The sequence below is a fragment of the Callorhinchus milii genome, unplaced genomic scaffold, assembly GCF_018977255.1.
Source record: "Callorhinchus milii isolate IMCB2004 unplaced genomic scaffold, IMCB_Cmil_1.0 Scaffold27, whole genome shotgun sequence".
NCBI lineage: Eukaryota > Metazoa > Chordata > Chondrichthyes > Chimaeriformes > Callorhinchidae > Callorhinchus > Callorhinchus milii.
In genome coordinates, this window is record NW_024704768.1 from 1,954,560 (window position 1) to 1,976,547 (window position 21,988).

Sequence of the window (21,988 nt, forward strand, 5' to 3'; positions counted from 1 at the left end):
CCTGGGTATAAGCAGGAAGAATATTAGGCCTCTGAGCAGCGAAAGCATTAAGGGAACCGTGGCAAGGGCTGAAAGAAGTGGGATTAATTAAAATGAGATGGTTTGGGAAAAACATTAACAGTGATACAGACACGATCTCCAGTGAGGGAGCAGGACATTCTGCCTTGGGAGATTCAGGGGAAATAGACACACAAAGATATACACCAGACACACACACGCGTACACAAAGACTCATACAAAGACACGCATACACACAGACAAAGACACACATGTGCAGACAAAAAGACATAGACACGCACTCACAAAGACACACAGACGAAGACACACACAGATAGACAAAGACACACACACACACACACCAAGGCACCACATACAAAGACACACACACACATATAAAAACAACTACTTGCATTTACATAGCACCCCTTAGGCACGGTAGCATCTCAGATTAACTTAAATCGTAACGCTTAAACACACACACACACACACATGGATCATCTCTCCATGAAGTCACACAAGCAGACCGTTCTTTCCTGACTCGAGTTGAGCCGCAGTTACAAGCAGAATCTCGACTATAATTTCGTATCGAATTTATCGGTGACTTTGCGACACTAAAACTGGCACTCAGTGGCTGATCAGCGGTGGGCGTGCGAGATGCCGATGACCCCCCCCATCCCCATCCCCACCCCCCGAAGCGTTCTCCGTCCCGCACTGCACGGTTCGGGGAGAAACCGGACAGTTCCTGTCCTGTCCTGTGCTGCGCTGCCGGACGGATTCATTCCACCAGGAGCAGATAGTCTTTGACGGACTCGGGCAGGGGGAGCTCCTTCACGGCCGCTGGGAGGTGCCGGATGCCCAGACTGTGCCGGACGCGGTACCTGGTGAGGCTCTTGAGCGAGCCGGGTGTGGAGCAGACGTGGGTCAGCCTCACGCACAGCTCCTGGTCCTTGGTCACCTCCTGCGGCATGGCGCCGGCTTTCCGCAGCTCAAAGTGCCCGACCGCCCGGTGCAGCAGCTCGAAGCAAGCCTCTTCCTTCTCGGTGCCTAGACCCCGGGCCAGCAGGGCCACCAGCCTGGACAGTGGGGTCTGTCCCTTCAGGTTGGTGACCTTGACCTCGGCCCCATACTCCAGCAGCACCCTGACACTGTCCAGGTTGCCCTTCATGGCCGCCCAGCTCACGGGGGTGTCGTTGTTATAGTCCAAGGCGTTGACCCTGGCCCCGTTCTCCAGCAGGGTCCGCACACACTCGTGGTTGTTCTTGAAGGCCGCCCAGTGCAGGGGGGTGTCCATGTTGCCGTCGGGGGCGTTGGGGTCAGCGCCGTACTCTAGCAGGATCTCGACACACGAGGCGTCCTTTTCCGCCGCGTAGTGCAAGGCCGCTCGGTTATAGCCGTCCACAGCGTTGATCTGCCGGCCAACAGAGAGAGCTCAAGGTTCACCACAAACACACAAACACACACACACACACACGAGGCAGCGCGAGGCTTTTGAAGGGTTAATTACCCTCGGGAATGCGATCCGCCAATTGACGAACAACCGGGTTCCTGCTCACTCCTCGGTGTGTGTGGAGCAAGGAAACTTGCCTAATGTTTCGCTCTGCCCGGGAATACCGTGCAGAAGATTCTCCCGCACAGGAGGAGGCCATTCAGCCCCTCAAGCCTGCTCCGCCATTCTATTAGATCACGGGTGACCTGTACCTCAATTCCAAATGTAGACAGATATTTGTTAGGTCGGGGTATTAAGGGATCAGGTTAATTGGAGTTGGGGTACAGATCAGCCAATGATCTAATTGAGTGGCGGAACAGGCTCGAGGGGCTGAATGGCCTCCTCCTGACCCTATATTCCCACAACCTTCTGAACTCAAGAGGTGACGATTGCTACAGCACAAGAGGTTTAGTAAAGGTTTTCCTCTGGACACACCTCGGCTCCTTTCTCTAGTAGCAGCTCCACACAGTCCATGTCGGCCATCATACACGCGCAATGCAGAGGCTTCAGAGTGCCGTGCATACAGTTAATGTCCGCCCCCTGCAGAACAACACAAACAGCAACCATTAATATCGCTCAAGTTACCGTGGGAATCCAACACCGTTTAAACAAACTCAGGGCTTTGAGACGGCCATAGGGCACCTTATCAAATGCAAGGATTATTATTATTATTTATTCCAAGGATAATTGCCAAAAGAACCAGAGGGGAGGAGGGGAGGAGACGTATTTTTTTCCCCCCAGCGAGTCGTTCGGATCTGGAATGCGCTGCCTGAACGGGTGGTGGAAGTAGATTTGATTGTAGCTTTCAAAAGGAATTGGATATGTACTTGAAAAGAAAAACTTTGCGAAGCTTTGGGGTACGAGCGGGGGGAGTGGGCCCAGTTGGTAGCTCTTCCAAAGAGCCAGCATAGGCACGATGGGCCGAATGGCCTCCTTCTGCGCCCTAAGGTTCTATGATTCTATGACTGTCGGGCAAGACACTGGGAGAAACTCCCTTTTTTTTTAATGCCCCATCTCTTTAACGTCCACCTCAACAATCGCAGGGAGGTTTAATAATATCCCTTGTATTCAATCCAGCGTCTTAGCACATCGATGAGACGTCTCAAAGCGCTTCACGGAATATACTGTAATTTTGTGGGACTGTGTATTTTGTGGGCGAAACGCAGCATCCGATTGCGCACAGCAGCGTCCCACAAACAGTCATGGATTGAGTGATCCCATTTTTTTTTAAGGAATTATTATTATTCCCGGAAAAGCCATCCGCTAATCCACTGACAACCGGGTTCCTACTTACTGTTGGGTAAACAGAGGCGTGTCTGTGTGTGGAGTAAGGAAACTTGCCCAATGTTTGGTCCCGCCCGGGAATCGAACCGGGGTCCTCTCGCTTGCGAGGCGAGGGCTCGCACCACTGAACTACGGGACCCCACAAAGGACAGCGCCTCTGACTTCGCAGCGCAAGACTGGAGTGTTGTCAGTCAAACTGAGCTGTGAGCTCGAGCCCTGAGAGTGTGGCTTGAACCTACAATCCTAATAAAAATAATAATAATAATAATAAATTGGTCGCTCAGTCCACGACCGTTTGCGGGACACATTTTCAGGTCTCTGCTCTGAGACGCCGTCCGGCATGGAGGGCGCTATATAAATCCAAGTTGTTGTTGTTGTAGTTGTTGACACTCCTGTGCGCAACTGGATGCCGGTTTCGCCGACAAAATACAGTCGCTACACTTTACAGTGCATCCTGTGAAGCGCTTTGAGACGTCTCGAAGGCGTGATCAGGCGCTACATCAAACGCAAGGATTATTATTATTATTATTATTATTATTATTATTATTATTATTATTATCTTCGTTCACCAGCGAGAGAGAGAGTGAGAGAGTGAGCGAGCGGACGAACGTGGGGGGGTGGGGGAGGTCTGCGTACGAACCCTTCTGATGAGGTCCTCCACGCTGTCGTGCGGGAAGGAGCGGATGGCGATGCTGCGGATGAGCCGCTCGGACAGAGAGTATTTGCTCTGAACGCTCTCCATCACGTACCACACCCTGGAACTCATCCGCTCGGCAGCGCTGTGACCCCCCACAGGGCCCGAGTCACACACACCTCAGAGAGGGATAAACACAACACACGGCCACAGTCAGCACCGCCGGCAATATCCACCTTCGGGTCACGGAGAGAGAGACGCCGGGGACACGGCGAGCCCCGGGCCACTCGCTCCCACCCCCCGGGGCTCTCTCTGCCTCCCCCCCACCCCACCCCACCCCCCGGGGCACTCTCTGCCTCCCCCCCACCCCACCCCATCCCACCCCACCCCCCGGGGCTCTCTCTGTCTCCCCCCCACCCCACCCCCCGGGGCTCTCTCTGTCTCTCCCCCTCCCCACCCCATCCCACTCCCTGGGGCTCTCTCTGTCTCCCCCCCCACCCCACTCCCTGGGGCTCTCTCTGCCTCCCCCCCACCCCACCCCCCGGGGCTCTCTCTGCCTCCCCCCCACCCCACCCCCTGGGCTCTCTCTGCTCCCCCCACCCCAAACCCTGGGGCTCTCTCTGTCTCCCCCACCCCCCAACCCACCCCCGGGGCTCTCTCTGTCTCCCCCCTCCCCACTCCCTGGGGCTCTCTCTGTCTCCCCCCCATCCCACTCCCTGGGGCTCTCTCTGTCTCCACCCCACCCCCCGGGGCTCTCTCTGTCTCCCCCCCTCCCCACTCCCTGGGGCTCTCTCTGTCTCCCCCCATCCCACTCCCTGGGGCTCTCTCTGTCTCCCCCCCACCCCACTCCCTGGGGCTCTCTCTGCCTCCCCCCCACCCCACCCCCCGGGGCTCTCTCTGCCTCCCCCCCACCCCACCCCCTGGGGCTCTCTCTGTCTCCCCCACCCCCACCCCACCCCTTGGGGCTCTCTCTGCCTCCCCTCCACCCCACCCCCTGGGGCTCTCTCTGTCTCCCCCCCACCCCACGCCCTGGGGCTCTCTGTCTCCCCCCACCCCAAACCCTGGGGCTCTCTCTGTCTCCCCCCAACCCACCCCACCCCCTGGGGTCTCTCTGTCTCCCCCCCACCCCAACCCCCGGGGCTCTCTCTGTCTCCCCCCACCCCACCCCCTGGGGGTCTCTCTGTCTCCCCCCACGCCAACCCCCGGGGCTCTCTCTGCCTCCCCCCACCCCAACCCCTAGGGTTCTCTCCCCCTCCCACACCTCATGGGGTCTCTCTCTGCTCTGTCTCCCACCCCCTGGGGCTCTCTCTGTCTCCCGCTCACCCCCTGGGGCTCTCTGTCTCCCCCCCTCCCCACTCCCTGGGGCTCTCTCTGTCTCCCCCCCACCCACTCCCTGGAGCTCTCTCTGTCTCCCCCCACCCCACCGCCTGGGGCTCTCTCTGTCTCCCCCCCACCCCACCCCCCGGGGCTCTCTCTGTGTCCCCCCCACCCCCTGGGGCTCTCTCTGTCTCCCCCCACCCCACCCCCTGGGGCTCTCTCTCTCTCTGTGTCCCTCTCCCCGGGTTCTATCCACAGGAAACACCGAGGCTGTGAGGCGGTCTGGGCCCGGCGGAGCCGCGAGTCCGGGACCCGCGTCAGGACCGCGGCCTCGGGAGCGAAGAGACGCCGGGAGCCGCCTCCAGACACTCACCTTCCCCCAAACACAGGCCCCGGCCCCAAACACAGCCCCAAACACAGGCCCCGGCCCCAAACACAGGCCCCAAACACAGGCCCCAAACACAGGCCCCAAACGCAGGCCCCAAACACAGCCCCCAAACACAGGCCCCGGCCCCAAACACACCCCCAAACACAGGCCCCGGCCCCAAACACACCCTCAAACGCAGGCCCCGGCCCCAAACACACCCTCAAACGCAGGCCCCGGCCCCAAACACACCCCCAAACACAGGCCCCGGCCCCAAACACACCCTCAAACACAGGCCCCGGCCCCAAACATAGGCCTTCCCCAAACACAGGCCCCGGCGACAAACATAGGCCTTCCCCAAACACAGGCCCAAAACACACCCCCTAAACACAGGCCTCGGCCCTAAACACACCCTCTAAACACAGGCCTCCCCCAAACACACCCCCAAACACAAACCCCCCCGTCCAACAAGGTCCAGCTCTTAAACACAATCCTGAAACCCTACAAAGGGGGGGGGAGGGGGAGAGGGGCCGCAACGACCACAACAACTTGCAGTTACACAGCCCCCTCCGCGCAGGGCAGCGTCTCAGAGCTGAACAGTGGCGGAGCTCCGACCCCGAGCCGGAGGGGGGTGGGTGGGGGGCGATGGCCGTAACACGGCCGAAGAGGAAGGGTTTTCAGTCGGGCCTTGAAAGAGGGGACGAGGCGGAGGGGCTGAGGGAGAGCGTTCCAGAATTTCGGGGCGTAGCGGCTGAACGCGCGGCCTCTGACGGTGAGGGCACGAGGGCCGAGCAGGAGGCCGGTCAGCGCCGGTCAGTGCCGCTGATACCGGGTGGTGGGTTGGGGGGGGGGGAGCGAGGAGGCCGGAGAGGGAAGGAGTGGGGGGGGAGGAGGTGCCGGGGAGTGAAGGGGTTTGAACACGAGTGGGAGAGGATCCTGAGGTCGATCCCGTTGGGTGATGGGGAGCCAAGCGGAGCCCGGGCCGGAGCTGGTGAGGTGTGGGGACGGAGTCTGGTCCAGGCGGCGGAGTTCTGAACGAGCTCCTCCACGTCCCCAAGGCCGCGTGTGGGGGGGGCGGGTGGGGGTCGGTGGAGGTGTGGGGCCGGGGGTTCAAACCCACCAAACCTTCTGGTCAGAGAGCCCCGACTGTAAATAATTATTAACAATATGATGATCATAATAATCCTCGCACAGCACCTTATCACGTCGTGTGACGTCTCAAAAGTGTTTCACCTCATGTACTGTGAGGTGAGTTGACTGTATATTTTGTGGTGTATTATATATTATATTATATTCACGGAATCATTGAATCATACAGCACAGAAAGAGGCCATTTGACCCATCGCCTCTGCGCCGGCTCCGAAAGGAGCAATCCAACTCAATCCCACTGCCCCGCTGTCTCTCCATAGCCCTGCAATCCTGTCCTCCCCAAAATAGCATCATAGAATGATATTTTATTATTATATATATATATTATATATATTATATATTATATATCTTGGATATATGCTTTATATCGTGGAGTCCTGTAGCTCAGTGGTGAGAGCACTCGCTTTGCCAGTGAGAGACCTGAGTTCAATTCCAGGCAGAGGGCGAAACCTTGGGCAAGTTTCCTTACTCCACACAGAGCCTAATAATAATCCCTCCAAAACCAAAAACAATAATAAATTGGTCATTTTCAATCCACGACTGTTTGTGGGACATTGCTGTGCGCAATTGGCTGCCGCGTTCGCCCACAAATGTACAGTCAATTCACTTTACAATGTGTTCTGTGAAGCGCTTTGAGACGTCGAGAAGACGTGAAAAGCGCTATATCAAATGCAAAGGATCATTATTATTATATTATTATATCATTTTATTGTTAATATTATATATTATTATATTATTATCAGATTAGATTACTATTGTGTAGCATTATTAGATCATTGTATTGTTTTATTATAATTATATATTATTATATATCATTAGATGATACATCATTGACGCCCTGTGCTGAGGCTGCGGTGTAATTGACCTCCACACCGGAGGCGGCGCTGTGCTGAGACTGCGGTGTAATTGACCTCCACACCGGAGGCGGCGCTGTGCTGAGGCTGTGGTGTAATTGACCTCCACACCGGGGGCGGCGCTGTGCTGTGCTGTGCTGTGTGGGGCTGATCACGGGGTGGAGGCGCGCGCGAGTCAGTCACTCGGCGGGTCCGGGGCTCAGGGGTTCAGGTCGGGTGCGGAGGCGGTGCAGCGATGGGGGGCGGTAGGATGTGGCTGAAGATGGGCTACTCGGGCCTGGGGCTGGTGCTCGGGCTCTCGGCCTTCCTGTGCTGGAGCCTGGCCTTCAGGCAGCCGGGGACCGCGGCCTTCGGGGGCCTGTCAGGTAATCACTGGGGCTTGTACCCCAATAACTGTCAGCTCATCACTGGGGTTTGTACCCCAATAACTGTCAGCTCATCACTGGGGTTTGTACCCCAATAACTGTCAGCTCATCACTGGGGTTTGTACCCCAATAACTGTCAGCTCATCACTGGGGTTTGTACCCCAATAACTGACAGGTAATCACTGGGGTTTGTACCCCAATAACTGTCAGGTAATCACTGGGGTTTGTACCCCAATAACTGATAGGTAATCACTGGGGTTTGTACCCCAATAACTCAGCTCATCACTGGGGTTTATACCCCAATAACTGTCAGGTAATCACTGGGGTTTGTACCCCAATAACTGTCAGGTAATCACTGGGGTTTGTACCCCAATAACTGTCAGGTAATCACTGGGGTTTGTACCCCAATAACTGTCAAGTAATCACTGGGGTTTATACCCCAATAACTGTCAGGTAATCACTGGGGTTTGTACCCCAATAACTGTCAGGTAATCACTGGGGTTTGTACCCCAATAACTGTCAAGTAATCACTGGGGTTTATACCCCAATAACTGTCAAGTAATCACTGGGGTTTATACCCCAATAACTATCAGGTAATAACTGGGATTTATAAAACTGTTTTAAAACAGCTTTTTTAATAAATATTAATAAATGTATAACTGAATTAATTGATTAATAAATATGATTAATAGTAGGGTATATACACTAACAATTTACTATGAATATTAATCTACCTGTCAGGTCATCACACACACACACAGGGTTTATATGCTCACAATTTACTATTAATATTAATAATAATTACCCATTAGGGCCACACACACCCACAGAGGTGTTAAAACTAATAACTCACTACAAATAATAATTATGTATCTCTCAGATAACACCCACCCCCACACACACTTAATTCCTAATAATAAATGATTGGGAAAGAAAGCGTCTTATCATGGCCTCGCGACATCTCAAAGCGCTTCACCGTAGTGACTGTGGATAAGAACTCCGAGCCCCTGCCCTGTACGGAGGGCGCTATATCAACGCAAGTTGTTGTTGCTGTGGGTGTGTTTCGCGGGCGAGCGCGGCGGCGGCTGATTTGTGCCCCAGCAAACAGCCGTGATAAGGCACAGCTGTTTCAAATGCATGAAATCCACGGATTATTATTAACATAGCATCGATAACAGAAATGCCTCAAAGCCCTTCCCATGTAATAGCTGTCAACCCGCCAAGTGACTGGCTGTTTACTTCACTCAGTGAATCACGAGTGAGGACACGGCCTTTGCCTATTGTCTCACTACAAAATCCACAATTAGCGCTCTGTGTCTGTCTGTGTATGTGTGTGTGTGTGTGTGTGTGTGTGTGTGTGGGCCGGAGGGGCCGGAGGGGGGAGGTGGGGGAGTGTAATTACTATGCACGTCAGCCTGGCTCAGTCGGCAATCTCTGGATTGGAAGCTTGTGGATTCAGGCTGACAATTCAACAACAACAACAACAACAACTTGCCCCTCACGCCGCAGAGCGTCCCAGAGCGCTTGACATGGGCGGAGCACGACGCCGAGCTCGCGGGAGGGGGAGGTGACCACAAGCACGATCGAAGAGAAAGGTCTTCAGGCGCGACCTGAAGATGCGGAAGGAGGGGGCAAGGCAGAGGGATAGAGGGAGAGAGTTTTCAGAGTTTCGGGACGTGGTGGCTGAAGGCGCGGCCGCCGACGGCGGAACGGAGGGCACGAGGCATCCAGTCGAGCGGAGGCAGCAGGTAGTGGGTTGGGGAGTAAGCAGGTCAGAGAGATAGAGCGACGCCAAGGTGTGAAGGGATTTGAAGACGAGTGTGAGGATCTTGAAATCGAGAAATTCAGCACAGTATCAGAGGTGCCTTTCTTGCATTTGATGTAGTCAGCGCCTGATCACGTCTCCGAGACATCTCACAGCGGTTCACAGATGATATAGAAACCTAGAAACAGGAGTAGGCCATTCAGCCCCTCGAGCCCCTTCCGCCATTCTATAAGATCATGGCTGATCTGTACCTCAAGAACAACAACAACTTGCATTTATATAGCGCCCTTCACGCTGGGTAGCGTCCCAGAGCCCCTCAAGTACAATTACCTGCCTTTGCCCCGTATCTCTTAATACCCTGACCTAACAAATATCTCTCCACCTCAGTCTTGAAGTTGTGAATGGATTCAGCCATAATCCGCAGCCTTTTGAGGGAGAGAGTTCCAGATTTCCACTCCTCTTCGGGTGAAAAACTGCCTCTTGATTTAACTCCTAAAAGGCTTAGCTGTAATTTTAAGATGGTGTCCCCTTGTTCGGGATTCCAGGTACTGTAATAGACTGTAATATACTGTAACTCTCCCCGCAGGTGTGCTCGCCTTCTGGTGCCTCGTGGCTCACATCATGTATGTGCAAGATTACTGGCGGACGTGGCTCAAAGGCCTGAAATTCTTCCTGTTTATCGGGATCCTCTTCCAAGTGGTGGCAGTGGTGGGATTTATCACATTCCTGGTGTTGGCCGTCACCAAGCAGCAGTGTGAGTGTTTAATACAGCAGCAACAACCTGCATTTTATCCAGTTTTTCCAATACCTGATAGTTTGGGTTATTAATTATTAATAAAACAATAATTAATTGGTCATTTTCAATCCACGACTGTTTGTGGAACTGCTGTGCGCAATTGGCTGCCGCGTTTCGCCACAAATATACGATCAATTCACTTTACAGTCTATCCTGTGAAGCGCTTTGAGACGTCGAGAAGACATGAAAAGCGCTATATCAAATGCAAGGATTATTATTATTAAATATCTTCTTCCTTCTCCCCTCAGTTACTGTGATCTAGATGTCGTCTCCGTCTGCACCAGGCAAAAGTGGACCTTCATTTAAAATACGCATGTTGTACAGAGTGACCTGTCAAATGCAATTTTGAGGGGTTTTGATAAGAGTAGATAGAGAGAAACTGTTTCCTCTGGCAGGCGGGTGAGTCGGTAACCAGAGGACACAGATTTATGACAATTGGCAAAAGAACCAGAGGGGAGACGAGGAGACTTTTTTTTACGCAGCGAGTTGTTACGGTCTGGAACGCACTGCCTGAAAGGGCGGTGGAATTCAATAATAAGCTTTCAAAAGGGAATTGGATAGGGACTTGAAAAGGAAACAATTGTGGGGCTATGGGGTGAGAGGAGGGGCGTGGGACTAGTTGGTAGCTCTTTCAGGCACAATGGGCCGAATGGCCTCCTCCTGTGCTGTAAGATTCTGTTCCATGATTGCTGAAACCCTCAAAGCTGACTTGAGAAGTTGGACCTCATTGCATTATTCTCAGTCACTACCAGAGGGCAGTAGACACTTAAATTGCAGGGACATTGCCAGGGCTCTCACATGTGCAATAATTTTGTTATAACTTATAATAATAATAATAATAATAATAATTTATATTCAGCACCTTGCATGTCAGGGGACTTCTGAAATCTGCTGCCCCGACCATGAGATGAATTGGAATGAAAGTAAATTGTTACTTAGGTCAATTCACTTTACAGCGTATCCTGTGAAGCGCTTTGAGACGTCTTGAAGACGTGATAAGGCGCTGTATCAAATGCAAGAATGATTATTATCATTTATTAATATGTCTCTCTTTCCCTTTCTTTTTTTCAGCGCTGACTGACCCGACCAGCTACTACCTGTCCTGCGTGTGGTGTTTTGTTACGTGGAAGTGGGCGTTCCTTCTCTCTCTCTACTCGCATCGATACAGGAAGGAGTTTGCGGACATCAGTATCCTGAGCGACTTCTGAATCGGGCCTGTGCACACCAGTGTGTCTTTACACGACTGCACACTGACTGGTGACCCGCGCTCACGACTTGGTGGCACGTGCACACTAACAAGTGATTCGTGCGCACTATTTGGTGACTCTCGCACTAATTGACGACACGTGCTCACCACCTGGTGACCCGTGCACATGAATCGGTGAGCCGCGCTCACCAGCGGGCGATGCGTGCACCTAATTGGTGACACGTGCACCCTTCGCTGGTGGCACGCTCTCGCCCCGGGCTAACCGGTCTCTCGCGTGCATACACGCTCGCCGGCGACACGAGTGTACACTTAACCTGGCGTACACGCTTGTAGCCTGCGTGGCACAGTGACCGTGGAGCCGTGTACACACTGGCCAGTGGCTCACTGGTGGAATTAATTAATTAATTAATTAATGTCGTGGTATAACTTATTGTGATGGTGGAGTCGTATTTGTCCTGTGCATCTAGGATTGTGTTTCATCCATGTGTGTGTTTTTTAATCAAAGAGACAAGCTAAGGGGGTCAATTATCACGGGATAGGTAGATAGAAAGAGAGCGGCATCTCTCTCGTGTCTGCGTCTGCTTATTTGCAGCGACAACAATATGTTTTTTTACAGTTAATCACTTTCTAAGGACATCCGGTCAGAGTCCTTGCAGCACAGTCAGAGATCAGCAGCCCCTATTCCTCGCCTTCAGCTGTCCGTATAATATACAGGGATTCACGGCTGTATCGCAGGAAAATTATCTCTCGGATTGCCAGGTGTTTGGCTTATAAGCCCTCTGCTGTCATTAAGAGTCCCCGAGGCCCGAAATTCCATCTCGTCTTAGCCTGCGAGAGCGTTCTGTCTTAAGGTTCAAGGTGGTAGAGAAATAGTAGCAAATTCTTAAATACGGTTTGAGCCGTTTTTCTGCAGTTCTTGAAAAGAAAAGAATCCGAAACTCTGACAAACGCCAGAGACTGTATCCGTTCTTTTCTGTCAGACCTTAGGTTCCTGAAGGCGGAGACTGAGTGGAATTTCGGACTTTTGCCTCTTGAGTTGGTTCAAGCTGAGGAGGTTACACGTGCGCTCGGGACTTGGGATGGAAAAACTCTTCCCAAAGCGGATTGTGTGTCCCAAAACAACAACTTGAGGGAGGGAGACAGATTGAGGTGTTAGCACATCTGTCCTTCCTGCCCCTGCCTCGGACCGTACCAACGTCTCTGCGCAAATCCAGAGTCTAAAGTTATATCCAGAAACCATTTTGTTTGTTCAGGGTCAGCTCCTGTTAACCCTGCAGCCAAAACCCTATCGAGTAGGGTGGTCCTAGCTGGACAAGCAGAGGGAAGAAAGATTGCCAGGCAATGCTATCAATGCGGTTTTAGCTGCTTAGACTCCAGCTAACGCACGGTTTGGGCTCCACACATAGAGAGAGAGAGAGCGCATTCCATTCCAACAATCTAACTGGGATTTCCAGGTGTGAGGTGGGATGCGTGGAATTCTCAGTGTGGTTTGGAGATGATGGGTGTAGACGCCCGGCTGACCAGAAAAAAAAACATTTCACTGCTCACATTTCACTCAAGTCACACTTTGCGATGACTCCACTTACCTTCCAGGAGCGTTATTTCTCCCCTCCCTGCTACCCCACCATCGCCAAGTGGATCTTGTGAGCAATCAATTGGGAATCACGCCCCCTATGTGTTCCTTGCTGCTCTTGCGATAAATAGGTGTGTAACTGCAGCCAAAGCAGACAGCCCTGACCTGCCCTGTTCTGAGCTACGTTCGACGTCACTGAGTTCTGGCGAAGACCTGTAGCTAAACTCTGGTCTCCCAGAGCAGAACTTATCCAATATCACAGTGTACAACATCTTGAGTTCATGTAGTCCTCTTTGGACATCCGAGCAGCTTGAAGGGCGCTATATAAATGCAAGTTGTTGTAGTTTGTGATGACGTTATGTGTCATTTTGTGCTTCCATTAATCTTGAGTATTACATTACGTGTTAAGCAATGAACTTCCTAATATTGTTCCAATGCTGCTTATTTTCTTGCATGCTTAACAGTGCATTCTGTTTGAGACTTGCTGTGATTACGCTCTCAAACCCATTGTCTCCCCTCATCTCCCCACCACCCACACACACACGAACACACACACAAGATTCACTTCACACTGGCTTTGTCCATAAGAACATAAGAATTTGCTGGCGAAAGAAGACCGAGGTCCATCTAGTTCGTATTTCCACCGTCCTGGCAGTCGCTTGACATGTCGTGTCCCAAGCGATATACTGTATCCCCCCCAGGTATTATTTTCTAGCAGAAATCTTATCTAATTTGTTCCTAAAGCATGATCAAGTCCTTATATTTTTTTCCGAAAAGTGCATTTAGTTTTATTATTTTGACGTTTCTTTTATCAATTGCAAACTTGGGACGTGGGGAAAACACTGAAACATAGGATTCGATTGAAGGTGCACAGACACAGATATAGTGATTTGTTCTGTCTAGAACACACAAGGGGAGAAATGTCACCTGGCTCAAGATTTACTCTTATTATTAATATTAATATGGATTTATTCTGTTATTTTTAGGGGTAATGATCCCTTCAAAAATAATGATTTGGTCACTTAACCCATTTGTGGGACGCTGCTGTTATTAATATTAATTTATGTTATTAGTATAACAATATAATATTGTCTCTCCCAGGGGTTGGGGTTTTAGAATGCAGGAATTCTAAGTGTCTTGCTTTCTATCTTCCCCACACAAATATAATAGTAACAGTAGGAATCCTTGCATTTTTNAAAAAATATATACTATCAATATGCAGTTTTCGCCCACAGAAACACACAGCCAATTCACTTCACGGTATATTCTGTGAAGCGGTTTGACAAGTCTCACGCAATAAGGCGCTATATCAAATGCAAGAATTATTATTGCTATTATTATTATTATTCCCCAACAGCACACAGCCCTCTGCCCTCCCCAGCCCCAGCTTTGTGGTCATGGACCTGCACTTTAGTTCCACGTTGAGGCTTCCTGTTACAGCCCTTCTTAAACACGAGTCTATAAACCCTTGTTTTCTGGTCAACTACACAGTTATTGCCCTGTGATCTTTTCCCAGGGATCAGTCACCTTGGCACAAATAATTCATTGCATTATTATTATTAAGTCTCCCGATACACCTATCACTTTGTGGGTCATTTTGAGTGAAAGACTTTCACCTGTTGGGGGGGGAGGAGAAACTGGAAGAGGGAGGTAAGAAGGAAGCGAGTGAAGAAAACCTGATCACACACACACACCTCACAAACATCTGTTCCCCTCAGTCTTTTTTTTCATTTTAATACGTTGACTGTGAATCATCAGAACACAAAGAACGTAAGAATTTTCTGGAGAAAGAAGACTGAGGTCCATTTAGTTCGCTTTCCACCATCCTGACTTGATAGGTCATGTCCCAAACTGTATACTGTATCCCCGCGATATTATTTTCCGGCAGAAATCTTATCTAATGTGTTCTTGAAACAAACAACGCTTTCTGCTTCCACCGTCTGCCTCCCTCGGGAGACTGTTGCATAAGTTTACGACTCGCTCGCTGAAGTAAAGGATGTTTTACTTTGTGCCAACAGCACTTATTATTATAATTGTAATTTTTACAGGATGTACACCATGGGAACGGGACACAACAGGTTTTCTACAGAGACCCCAACGTGCTGTACATCTCCCTGCATCGCTACGATGACGGGAACTTCTTCCCAGGCAGTGGGTCTGCGGATGAGGTGAGCTGGAAGGAAAATCTCGTAACGGGTTGACTCGGTTTCGCCCTCGAAAATTACAGTCACTACACTTTGCAGTATATCCTGTGAAGCACTTTGAGACGTCTCGAAGACGTGATGAGGCGCTGCATCAAATGCGAGGATTATTATTATTATTATATTATAAAACCCCCTTGTTTTACTGCGTCTTATCATATCGTCCCAGGGAGTTGCTGTCAAGTGTAGTGACTGTGTATATTTGTTGGGTGACTCTAGACTGTGAGGTTAATTGACCCCCCCCCAACTGTAATGGGGAGGGTGGTCCGAGCTGGACAAGCAGCAGGAAAGCTTTGCCGTACAGTGCTCTCAATGGCCGAGTTATGCGTGGGTTTAGCTGGTTAGACTCCAGCAGTTACCCCAACGCAGACTCTTGGGCTCTTGCCACCTGCGCCTAATACTCTCTGGAATTAGGTAAGCAGGAGGCGTCCCTCCAGGGAGAGAGAGCGAGAGAGAGAGAGAGAGAGAGAGCGCATTCCATTCCAACAATCTCTCTCTGGGGTGTCCGTGTGTACGTGGGATGTGGGGAATTCTCAGTCGGGTTTGGAGACTCTCGAGCCACGGTGACGGGTTTCCGCGTGTGTCAGACACCCGGTTGGGCAAAAAAAAAAAAAAAAAGTGGTTCTGACTCGCTCACTGCGTTTGGGCTTCAAGTGAAGGCGGTGTGTGAGTGTGAGTTGTTGTTGTTGTTGTTGTGTTCCAGGCTGGGAGTGGTCCTGGGCTCGGGTTTAATGTCAATGTGGCCTGGACCGGAGGCCTCGATCCACCCATGGGAGACGCGGAATATCTGGCGGCTTTTCGGTAAGAGCAACGCTCCCTCTACAGTGTGCGTCCACACTCCCAGGTCAGGGTCAGAGCCCGAGTAAAGCTCCCTCTACACTGTCCATTTGCCTCGCCCCCTCCCTCGCCTCCTTCAAGACCTGCCTCAAGACCATCCTCTTCGATCGGGTCCTCACCCTCCTACTCCTGCCCTCCCCGCCCTCCATCCCCCCTCCTGATGCCAAGCCCCCCCCCCCGGGCTCGGGTCAAGCCCCTGACTGCCCAGCACCTTGCGACGTCCTCACGACCTGAAAGGTAATGTGTTGTTGTTGTGACTGATTTCCTGTAGCTGGTGGAAGTCGAAACAGACTCACACCCACACGCACAGCGGAGGAGACTTTATTGAGGAGAGAGAGAGAGAGAGAGGGGGGGGGGTGGTGCGGGTGGTGGTGGGGGGTGGGGGGGGAATTGTTCAGAAATAAACAATGATCGCTGATGAAAACCAGCTGCCTGTCTCGGGGCGAACCCCTGATGTGATGTCCAGATCTGGAAACCAACCAAATTGGAAGCAGAAGCCAAAATACTGCAGATGCCGGAAATCTGAAATGGAAACAGAAGTGACTGGGAACGCTCCGCAGGTCAGGCAGCGTCTATGGAGAGAGAGAGAGAGAGAGAGAGAGAGAGGGAGAGTGAGTTCACTTTTCCGCCATTTCTGATGAAAAGTCATGGAGCCTGAGAGGTTAACTCACTTTCCTCCCTCTCCCTCTCTCTCCCTCGATGCTGCCCTGACCCGCTGAGCCACATTAAATGCAGGAATTAATTCATTAACAATCCTCGCATTCGATAGCGCTCCTGATCACGTCCGTCGAGAGACGTTTCGAAGCGCTTCACCGAATATGTTGGAGAGCAGAGGGGCTGTGTGTATTTTGTGGGCGAAAGGCGGCAGACAGCGGTGTCTCCCCTGCCCCCCCCCCCCACACACACACATACATACACACACGTGTCTCAGTGCAAAGGGAAGGGAATGTTCATCTCATCGCTGAGCGTCGCAATGAGAGCGAAACTACTTCCTTTCATCCGATACAGCGCTTAAACAGTCTGTGTCTGTCTCTCCCTCTCTCTTCTCTCCCTCGGTTTCTCCATCAACCCCTCTCCATCTGCCTATATCTCGCCCTCTGTCTCTCTCTCTCTCCGTCTGTCTCTCCCTCTGTCTCTCCGTCTGTCTCTCCCTCTGCCTGTCTCCCTATATCTCTGCCTCTGGCTCTCTCTGTCTCTCTCTCTCTCTCTCTCTCTGTCTCTCTCCCTCTGTCTCTCTCTCCGTGTCTCAGTCTCGCCGCCCACACGGTCTCTTCTCTCGATTGCAGGACGGTGGTGATGCCGATCGCCACGGAGTTTGCTCCGGATGTGGTCCTGGTCTCCTCGGGGTTCGACGCGGTGGAGGGGCACCCGCCGCAGCTGGGGGGCTACAAGGTTTCGGCCAAATGTGAGTAACAAAAGTCCCACAAATCCAACTGCTGGGAGTCTAGCCAGCAGACAGCCGGCCTTTGAGAGCGCTGTCTGGCTGAGCTTTCCCGCTGCTTGTCCAGCCAGGACCACCCTCCCCGTTGGGGTGTTAACAGGAGCTGAGTGGGTTGACCCCCTGCCCCCAGCACCTCTGAGGATGTGCCGCTCCCCCCCAGCCCCTGCACTTGTGGGAGCTCGGTTTGACGTCTCACCTTAAGCCTCTGGTAACCCAACGGGATATTGTGTGGCCGCAGGTTTTGGACACTTGACGCGGCAGCTGATGTCCCTGGCGGGGGGTCGGGTGGCCATGGCCCTGGAGGGTGGACACGACTTGACCTCCATCTGCGATGCCTCGGAGGCCTGTGTGTCAGCGCTGCTCGGGAAAGAGGTAAGAGAGACCCTCCCCCCACCACCCCTCACCCCCACGAACCATCACCTCACTCTCACTCCCCTCTGCGGGTCTGACACACAGCAAATGTATACTTCAGCCGCAAAATATGCAGTCACTACACTTTACAGTATATTCTGTGAAGCGCTTTGAGACGTCTCGAAGACGTAATAAGGCACTGTATCAAATGCGAGGATTATTATCGTTAATACTATTAACTGACACCACTGAGAAAAATAATACAGTGCCTTATCACATCTCCGAGACGTCTCAAAGCGCTTCACAGAATATACTGTAAAGTGTAGTGACTGTATGTTTTGTGGGCAGCCAATTGCACACAAACGGTCGTGGATTGAATGACCAAATTATGACTTATTTATTCATACATTCTTTGGAGGGGATTATTGCCCCGGGAAAGCCAGCCGCCAATCGACTAACAACTGGGGGGGGAGGGAGGGAGAGCGAGGGGAGGGAGAAAGAGGGAGTGGGGGGATGGGGGGAGAGAGCGAGAGAGCGCGGGCGGGCGGGGGGGGGGGGGGTGTAGGGAGGGAGGGAGGGAAGACGCACTTATTTCACAGAACGGCCAGAGCGAGAATGAAATAATACTTAAAAGGCTCTTTAACCCCTTCCTCGCCAGCTGGAAGGTCTCCCGGAACACGTCTTGCAGCAAACGCCAAACGCAAACGCCGTCCAGTCACTGGAGCGAGTCCTCGAGGTGCAGAGTAAGTCCGTCACCGCTCTGCGCTCTGCGCTCTGCGCCGCCGCCCCGGGTGGCGGGCGCTGCGTAAAGTCAAGTTGTCGTCGTCGTCGTCGTCAGGGGATCACGTGATGAGTGCGGAGTCTCAGCCAAAGGCCGACGACACGAAATCGTCAGCGTTTAATTGGAGGTCGAAGGTCATCCTCAGGGTCCCGTTCATGCCATTGCCAACGTCCGATTATTTTGCCAAAGTAGTAATAATAATAATAATCCTCGCGTTTGACACAGGGCCTGATCACGTCTTCAAGACGTCTCAAAGCGCTTCTACAGGATACACTGCAAAAGTGGAGTGACTGGGTATTTTGTGGGCGAAACGCGGCCGCCGATTGCGCACACAGACGTCCCACAAACAGTCGCGGATCGAGCGACCGGATTATTATTATTCTCGAAGGGATTATTACGTTCCCGCACGTTTCCCCCCATCGCGTGTGAGGGCTTTCGCCACCGCGTTTGGCTCCGTAACGACATCCGGGTGTGACGGACGTTATTTCTGAAGCCCGGCGTCCTTATTGCCAACAGCACTGATTATTATTGTAATTGATATTATTATTGTTCTTATTGTCGTTCTTGTTATTATTGCTATTATCGTTGTGACTGTTATGATTATTAATTATATTATAATAACTTGTTACTCTTAATTATTATTCATAAGTTCCAGATTTCCACGACTACGAAAAGGCATCGTGGGATGTTCCTGCGGCGGAGGGAGCAGTGGGTAACTTGTTGTTGTTGTTGTTGTTGCTGTGCAGGTAAATACTGGCCGTGTGTGCAGCGATTTGTCCCCACGGTGGGCTACTCACTGATTGAGGCTCAGAGACACGACAAGGAGGAGGCGGAAACAGTGACGGCGCTCGCTCTGCTGTCCGTCCGCGTCGCACAAGGAGCCGGAGCAGCTCCCGAGAAGAGGTGAGACCTGGCGGCGCCATAATATTAATAGTAGTAATAATAATATTAATAACAATAATATTAACAATGATAATATTACTAATGACCCTTGCGTTTCACATCGAGACGGCTCAAAGCGCTTCACAGGGTACGTTGTAAAGTGTAGTGAACTGTGTATTTTGGGGGCGAAACGCGGCAGCCAATTGCGCACAGCAGCGTCCCCACAGACAGTCAAGGATTGAGCGAGCAAATTGTTTTTTTTTTGGAGGGATTCATTACTCTCAGGAAAGCGATCCACCAACAACCGGGTTCCGACTTACTGCTGGGAAACATAAGGGTGTGTGTGGAGCAGGGAATCTTGCCTAAAGTTTCGCCCTGCCCGGGAATCGAACCCGAGTCCTCTCGCTTGCGAGGCGAACACATTAACCACAACGCCATAGGGCCCGACAATCCCAACAATCCCTTTCTAACCCACTTCTCTTTCCGTGTGTGATTCCCTTTTCCGCAGATCCAACGAGGAACCAATGGAGGAAGAATCTTGCACATAGACAATGGATTTGGTTCCTTCTTCTCCCGCCCATCTCTCTCCCCGTCCAGCCTGCCTTTCTCCCCCACCCCACCAACTCACCACCCACCCCCACCCCCCCCCACCATCACCTCTGCCCCACACACTCAACAAACACTGAATGTCCAGCATCGCTCAGTGATCTGAAGAGGGTTCCTGAGCGAGCACAAGCCTGAGCGAAACAAGACATTCTTCATCGTTTGATCGAGTCCACACTAAGTTCTTTCATCTCCGTCTTCATCCTGAAGTTGACTAAAGTGAATTGTTCCCGGGGGCAAAATATCCTTCTGGGATCCAGCCAGATGGATGGGTGCTTGTACTGAAAAAAAAATTGGGAATCATTCCCAAGGAAGACTGGGACTATCCTTCCACGTCAGAAGATGTGAGGAAGGGTCCCAGCCAGTCCCAGGGATTGACCACGCTCACATTGAACTCTTCGAAGATGATCAGATGTATTTCTAACCACTTTTTTTTCGAGGGGCGTTTGACAAAGACTTTTTGAGCCCCAGTTGGAAATCCAGGGGTTTATTGAACAGCTTAAAAAAAAAGGCTGGTGGATTGACTCGGCTGCAGAAGCTTTCTGGAGCGTTGTTCCTATGCACAATGTGGGAAGACATTCCTCATCATTTTAGTTCTTTGAAGACAATCCGTATAAGTGATCGCGACGTCTTAATGGAGGAAACATTTCAACCAATTCCAAAGCACATGGCACTACCTTGTGGGAATGATCTTCAGTCCCACAAAAGCTGTCTCGAGATATTTTTTTTACTGAGGTGCGCGCGAGTGTATGTGTGTGTGTGGGTGGGTGGGTGGGTGGTTGGATGGGTGGGTGAGGGGTGGGGGGAGGGTCAAGGAGGGTACCAGGAATTGAACGACCAGAACTGAGAAGATGGAAGAGCTTTGTTAGTTGGAAAACAAGGGGACAGTGACCAAATAATCTTATCTGAAAGCCACCAAACTAAACCAAACCAAATGTCAGACTTGGGATTTTTTTTGTACCGATTTTCTCCGTGACCAAGTGACCAAAACCAAACGTGCCTTCAGCTACTTTCGAGACGCTGGCCTCGTCAGCCTCGTCGCAGTTCCCAGGGCCTCTCTGAATCCATTGAGGGGAGACAGACTCACTCATCCCAAAGCCTTCGTTGTAAATAGAGGAAGAGAACTTGTGCCTCACATACACCAAGCAATTGGTGGATTGAATCTTGACGAAAAAAGGGACTATTCAATCATAAAGAGACCAAAAAAAATACATCCCAACCGACCGGGGCGCACATCAGGACACACGCAGGATAATTTATAATCCTCTTGCTATATTCCCAATTTCTTATTGTGAGTAATATTAAAATGTTCTTTCTTTTTTTGGACCAGTTGGCGTCTTGTTGATTGGGAGAAGGGCGCTCCATAAATGCAAGTTCTCGCTGGGGGAGAGGCCCATCAGTCAGCTGCTGGTTAGACCTTAGAAAGATAAGAAACAGGAGGCCATTCAGCCCCTCGAGCCTGTTCTCCCATTCTTTTAGATCAAGGTTGATCTGTACCTCAACTCCAATTGCCAACCCTTAACCCATATCCCTTGATACCCTTAACACGTGGATCAGAACAAGTCCATGACACTGACAGCACGACACGTGAGAGACAGGTAGCCCCAACATTTTATTTTGCAATTCAATACAAAAAAAGTTAATGAAATCACTTCACAGCAGGTTCCACGTGACGTTCTAGCGGGAGCTTTTCCACTGAAAAACCTCAACTCATTGCCTCATACACTGCTTTCGGTTAAGGTTACAAACTCAATAGTTTACGTCAACTTTTGAATCGAACATAGTCAAAGTTCCCTCTTCCCCTCTCCTCGCACCACAAATCATGGGACTACAAAAGCAATGGAAGACAACTAGCGAGGATTGACTCCTCTCTCATCGCCCTGCACGCCACAAACACTTGCTGGCTCTGAGGAAAAGCGAGGTCAGTGTGGATTAATCTGAGGAAGAATTGGGAGTTGGCAGCTTGTCCAGTGAGCCGAAACAGCCTTAATGGATGGGTGACTGTGGTCCTAAACAGACACTGGGTATGCTACTCACTGGGTGTGTGCAGGTTTGGTTGCAGGTTATGTGATTGGGAGGCAACTGGACATCGAGGAGG

The 21,988-nt window shown here is 51.4% G+C and overlaps 3 protein-coding genes across 4 annotated transcripts; 2 read left to right on the forward strand and 1 right to left on the reverse strand.

Moving 5' to 3' along the window:
• Positions 1 to 375: 375 nt before the first annotated feature.
• On the reverse strand, positions 376 to 5,404 carry asb8 (ankyrin repeat and SOCS box containing 8). Of its 2 annotated transcripts, none has more exons than XM_042344300.1 (4): positions 5,369 to 5,404; positions 3,411 to 3,583; positions 1,922 to 2,026; positions 376 to 1,408 (listed from the first exon to the last, which is right to left on the reverse strand). In XM_042344300.1, exons 2-4 carry the CDS (start codon positions 3,534 to 3,536, stop codon positions 776 to 778), a joined length of 864 nt encoding a protein of 287 aa, XP_042200234.1. In that variant the 5' UTR covers positions 3,537 to 3,583; positions 5,369 to 5,404; the 3' UTR covers positions 376 to 775. The 2 variants fall into 2 exon arrangements, with proteins under 2 accessions (XP_042200234.1, XP_042200233.1); XM_042344299.1 differs by lacking the exon at positions 5,369 to 5,404 and adding an exon at positions 5,095 to 5,115.
• A 1,829-nt stretch (positions 5,405 to 7,233) lies between these two features.
• slc48a1b (solute carrier family 48 member 1b) lies at positions 7,234 to 13,142 on the forward strand. Its single transcript, XM_007884975.2, has 3 exons — positions 7,234 to 7,453; positions 9,805 to 9,972; positions 11,086 to 13,142. Exons 1-3 carry the CDS (start codon positions 7,324 to 7,326, stop codon positions 11,220 to 11,222), a joined length of 435 nt encoding a protein of 144 aa, XP_007883166.1. The 5' UTR covers positions 7,234 to 7,323; the 3' UTR covers positions 11,223 to 13,142.
• Positions 13,143 to 14,191: 1,049 nt separating this feature from the next.
• LOC103172166 (histone deacetylase 4-like) lies at positions 14,192 to 19,915 on the forward strand. Its single transcript, XM_042344149.1, has 8 exons — positions 14,192 to 14,284; positions 14,843 to 14,962; positions 15,699 to 15,796; positions 17,119 to 17,237; positions 17,512 to 17,645; positions 18,283 to 18,367; positions 19,152 to 19,308; positions 19,796 to 19,915. Exons 1-8 carry the CDS (start codon positions 14,192 to 14,194, stop codon positions 19,833 to 19,835), a joined length of 846 nt encoding a protein of 281 aa, XP_042200083.1. The 3' UTR covers positions 19,836 to 19,915.
• Positions 19,916 to 21,988: the final 2,073 nt, after the last annotated feature.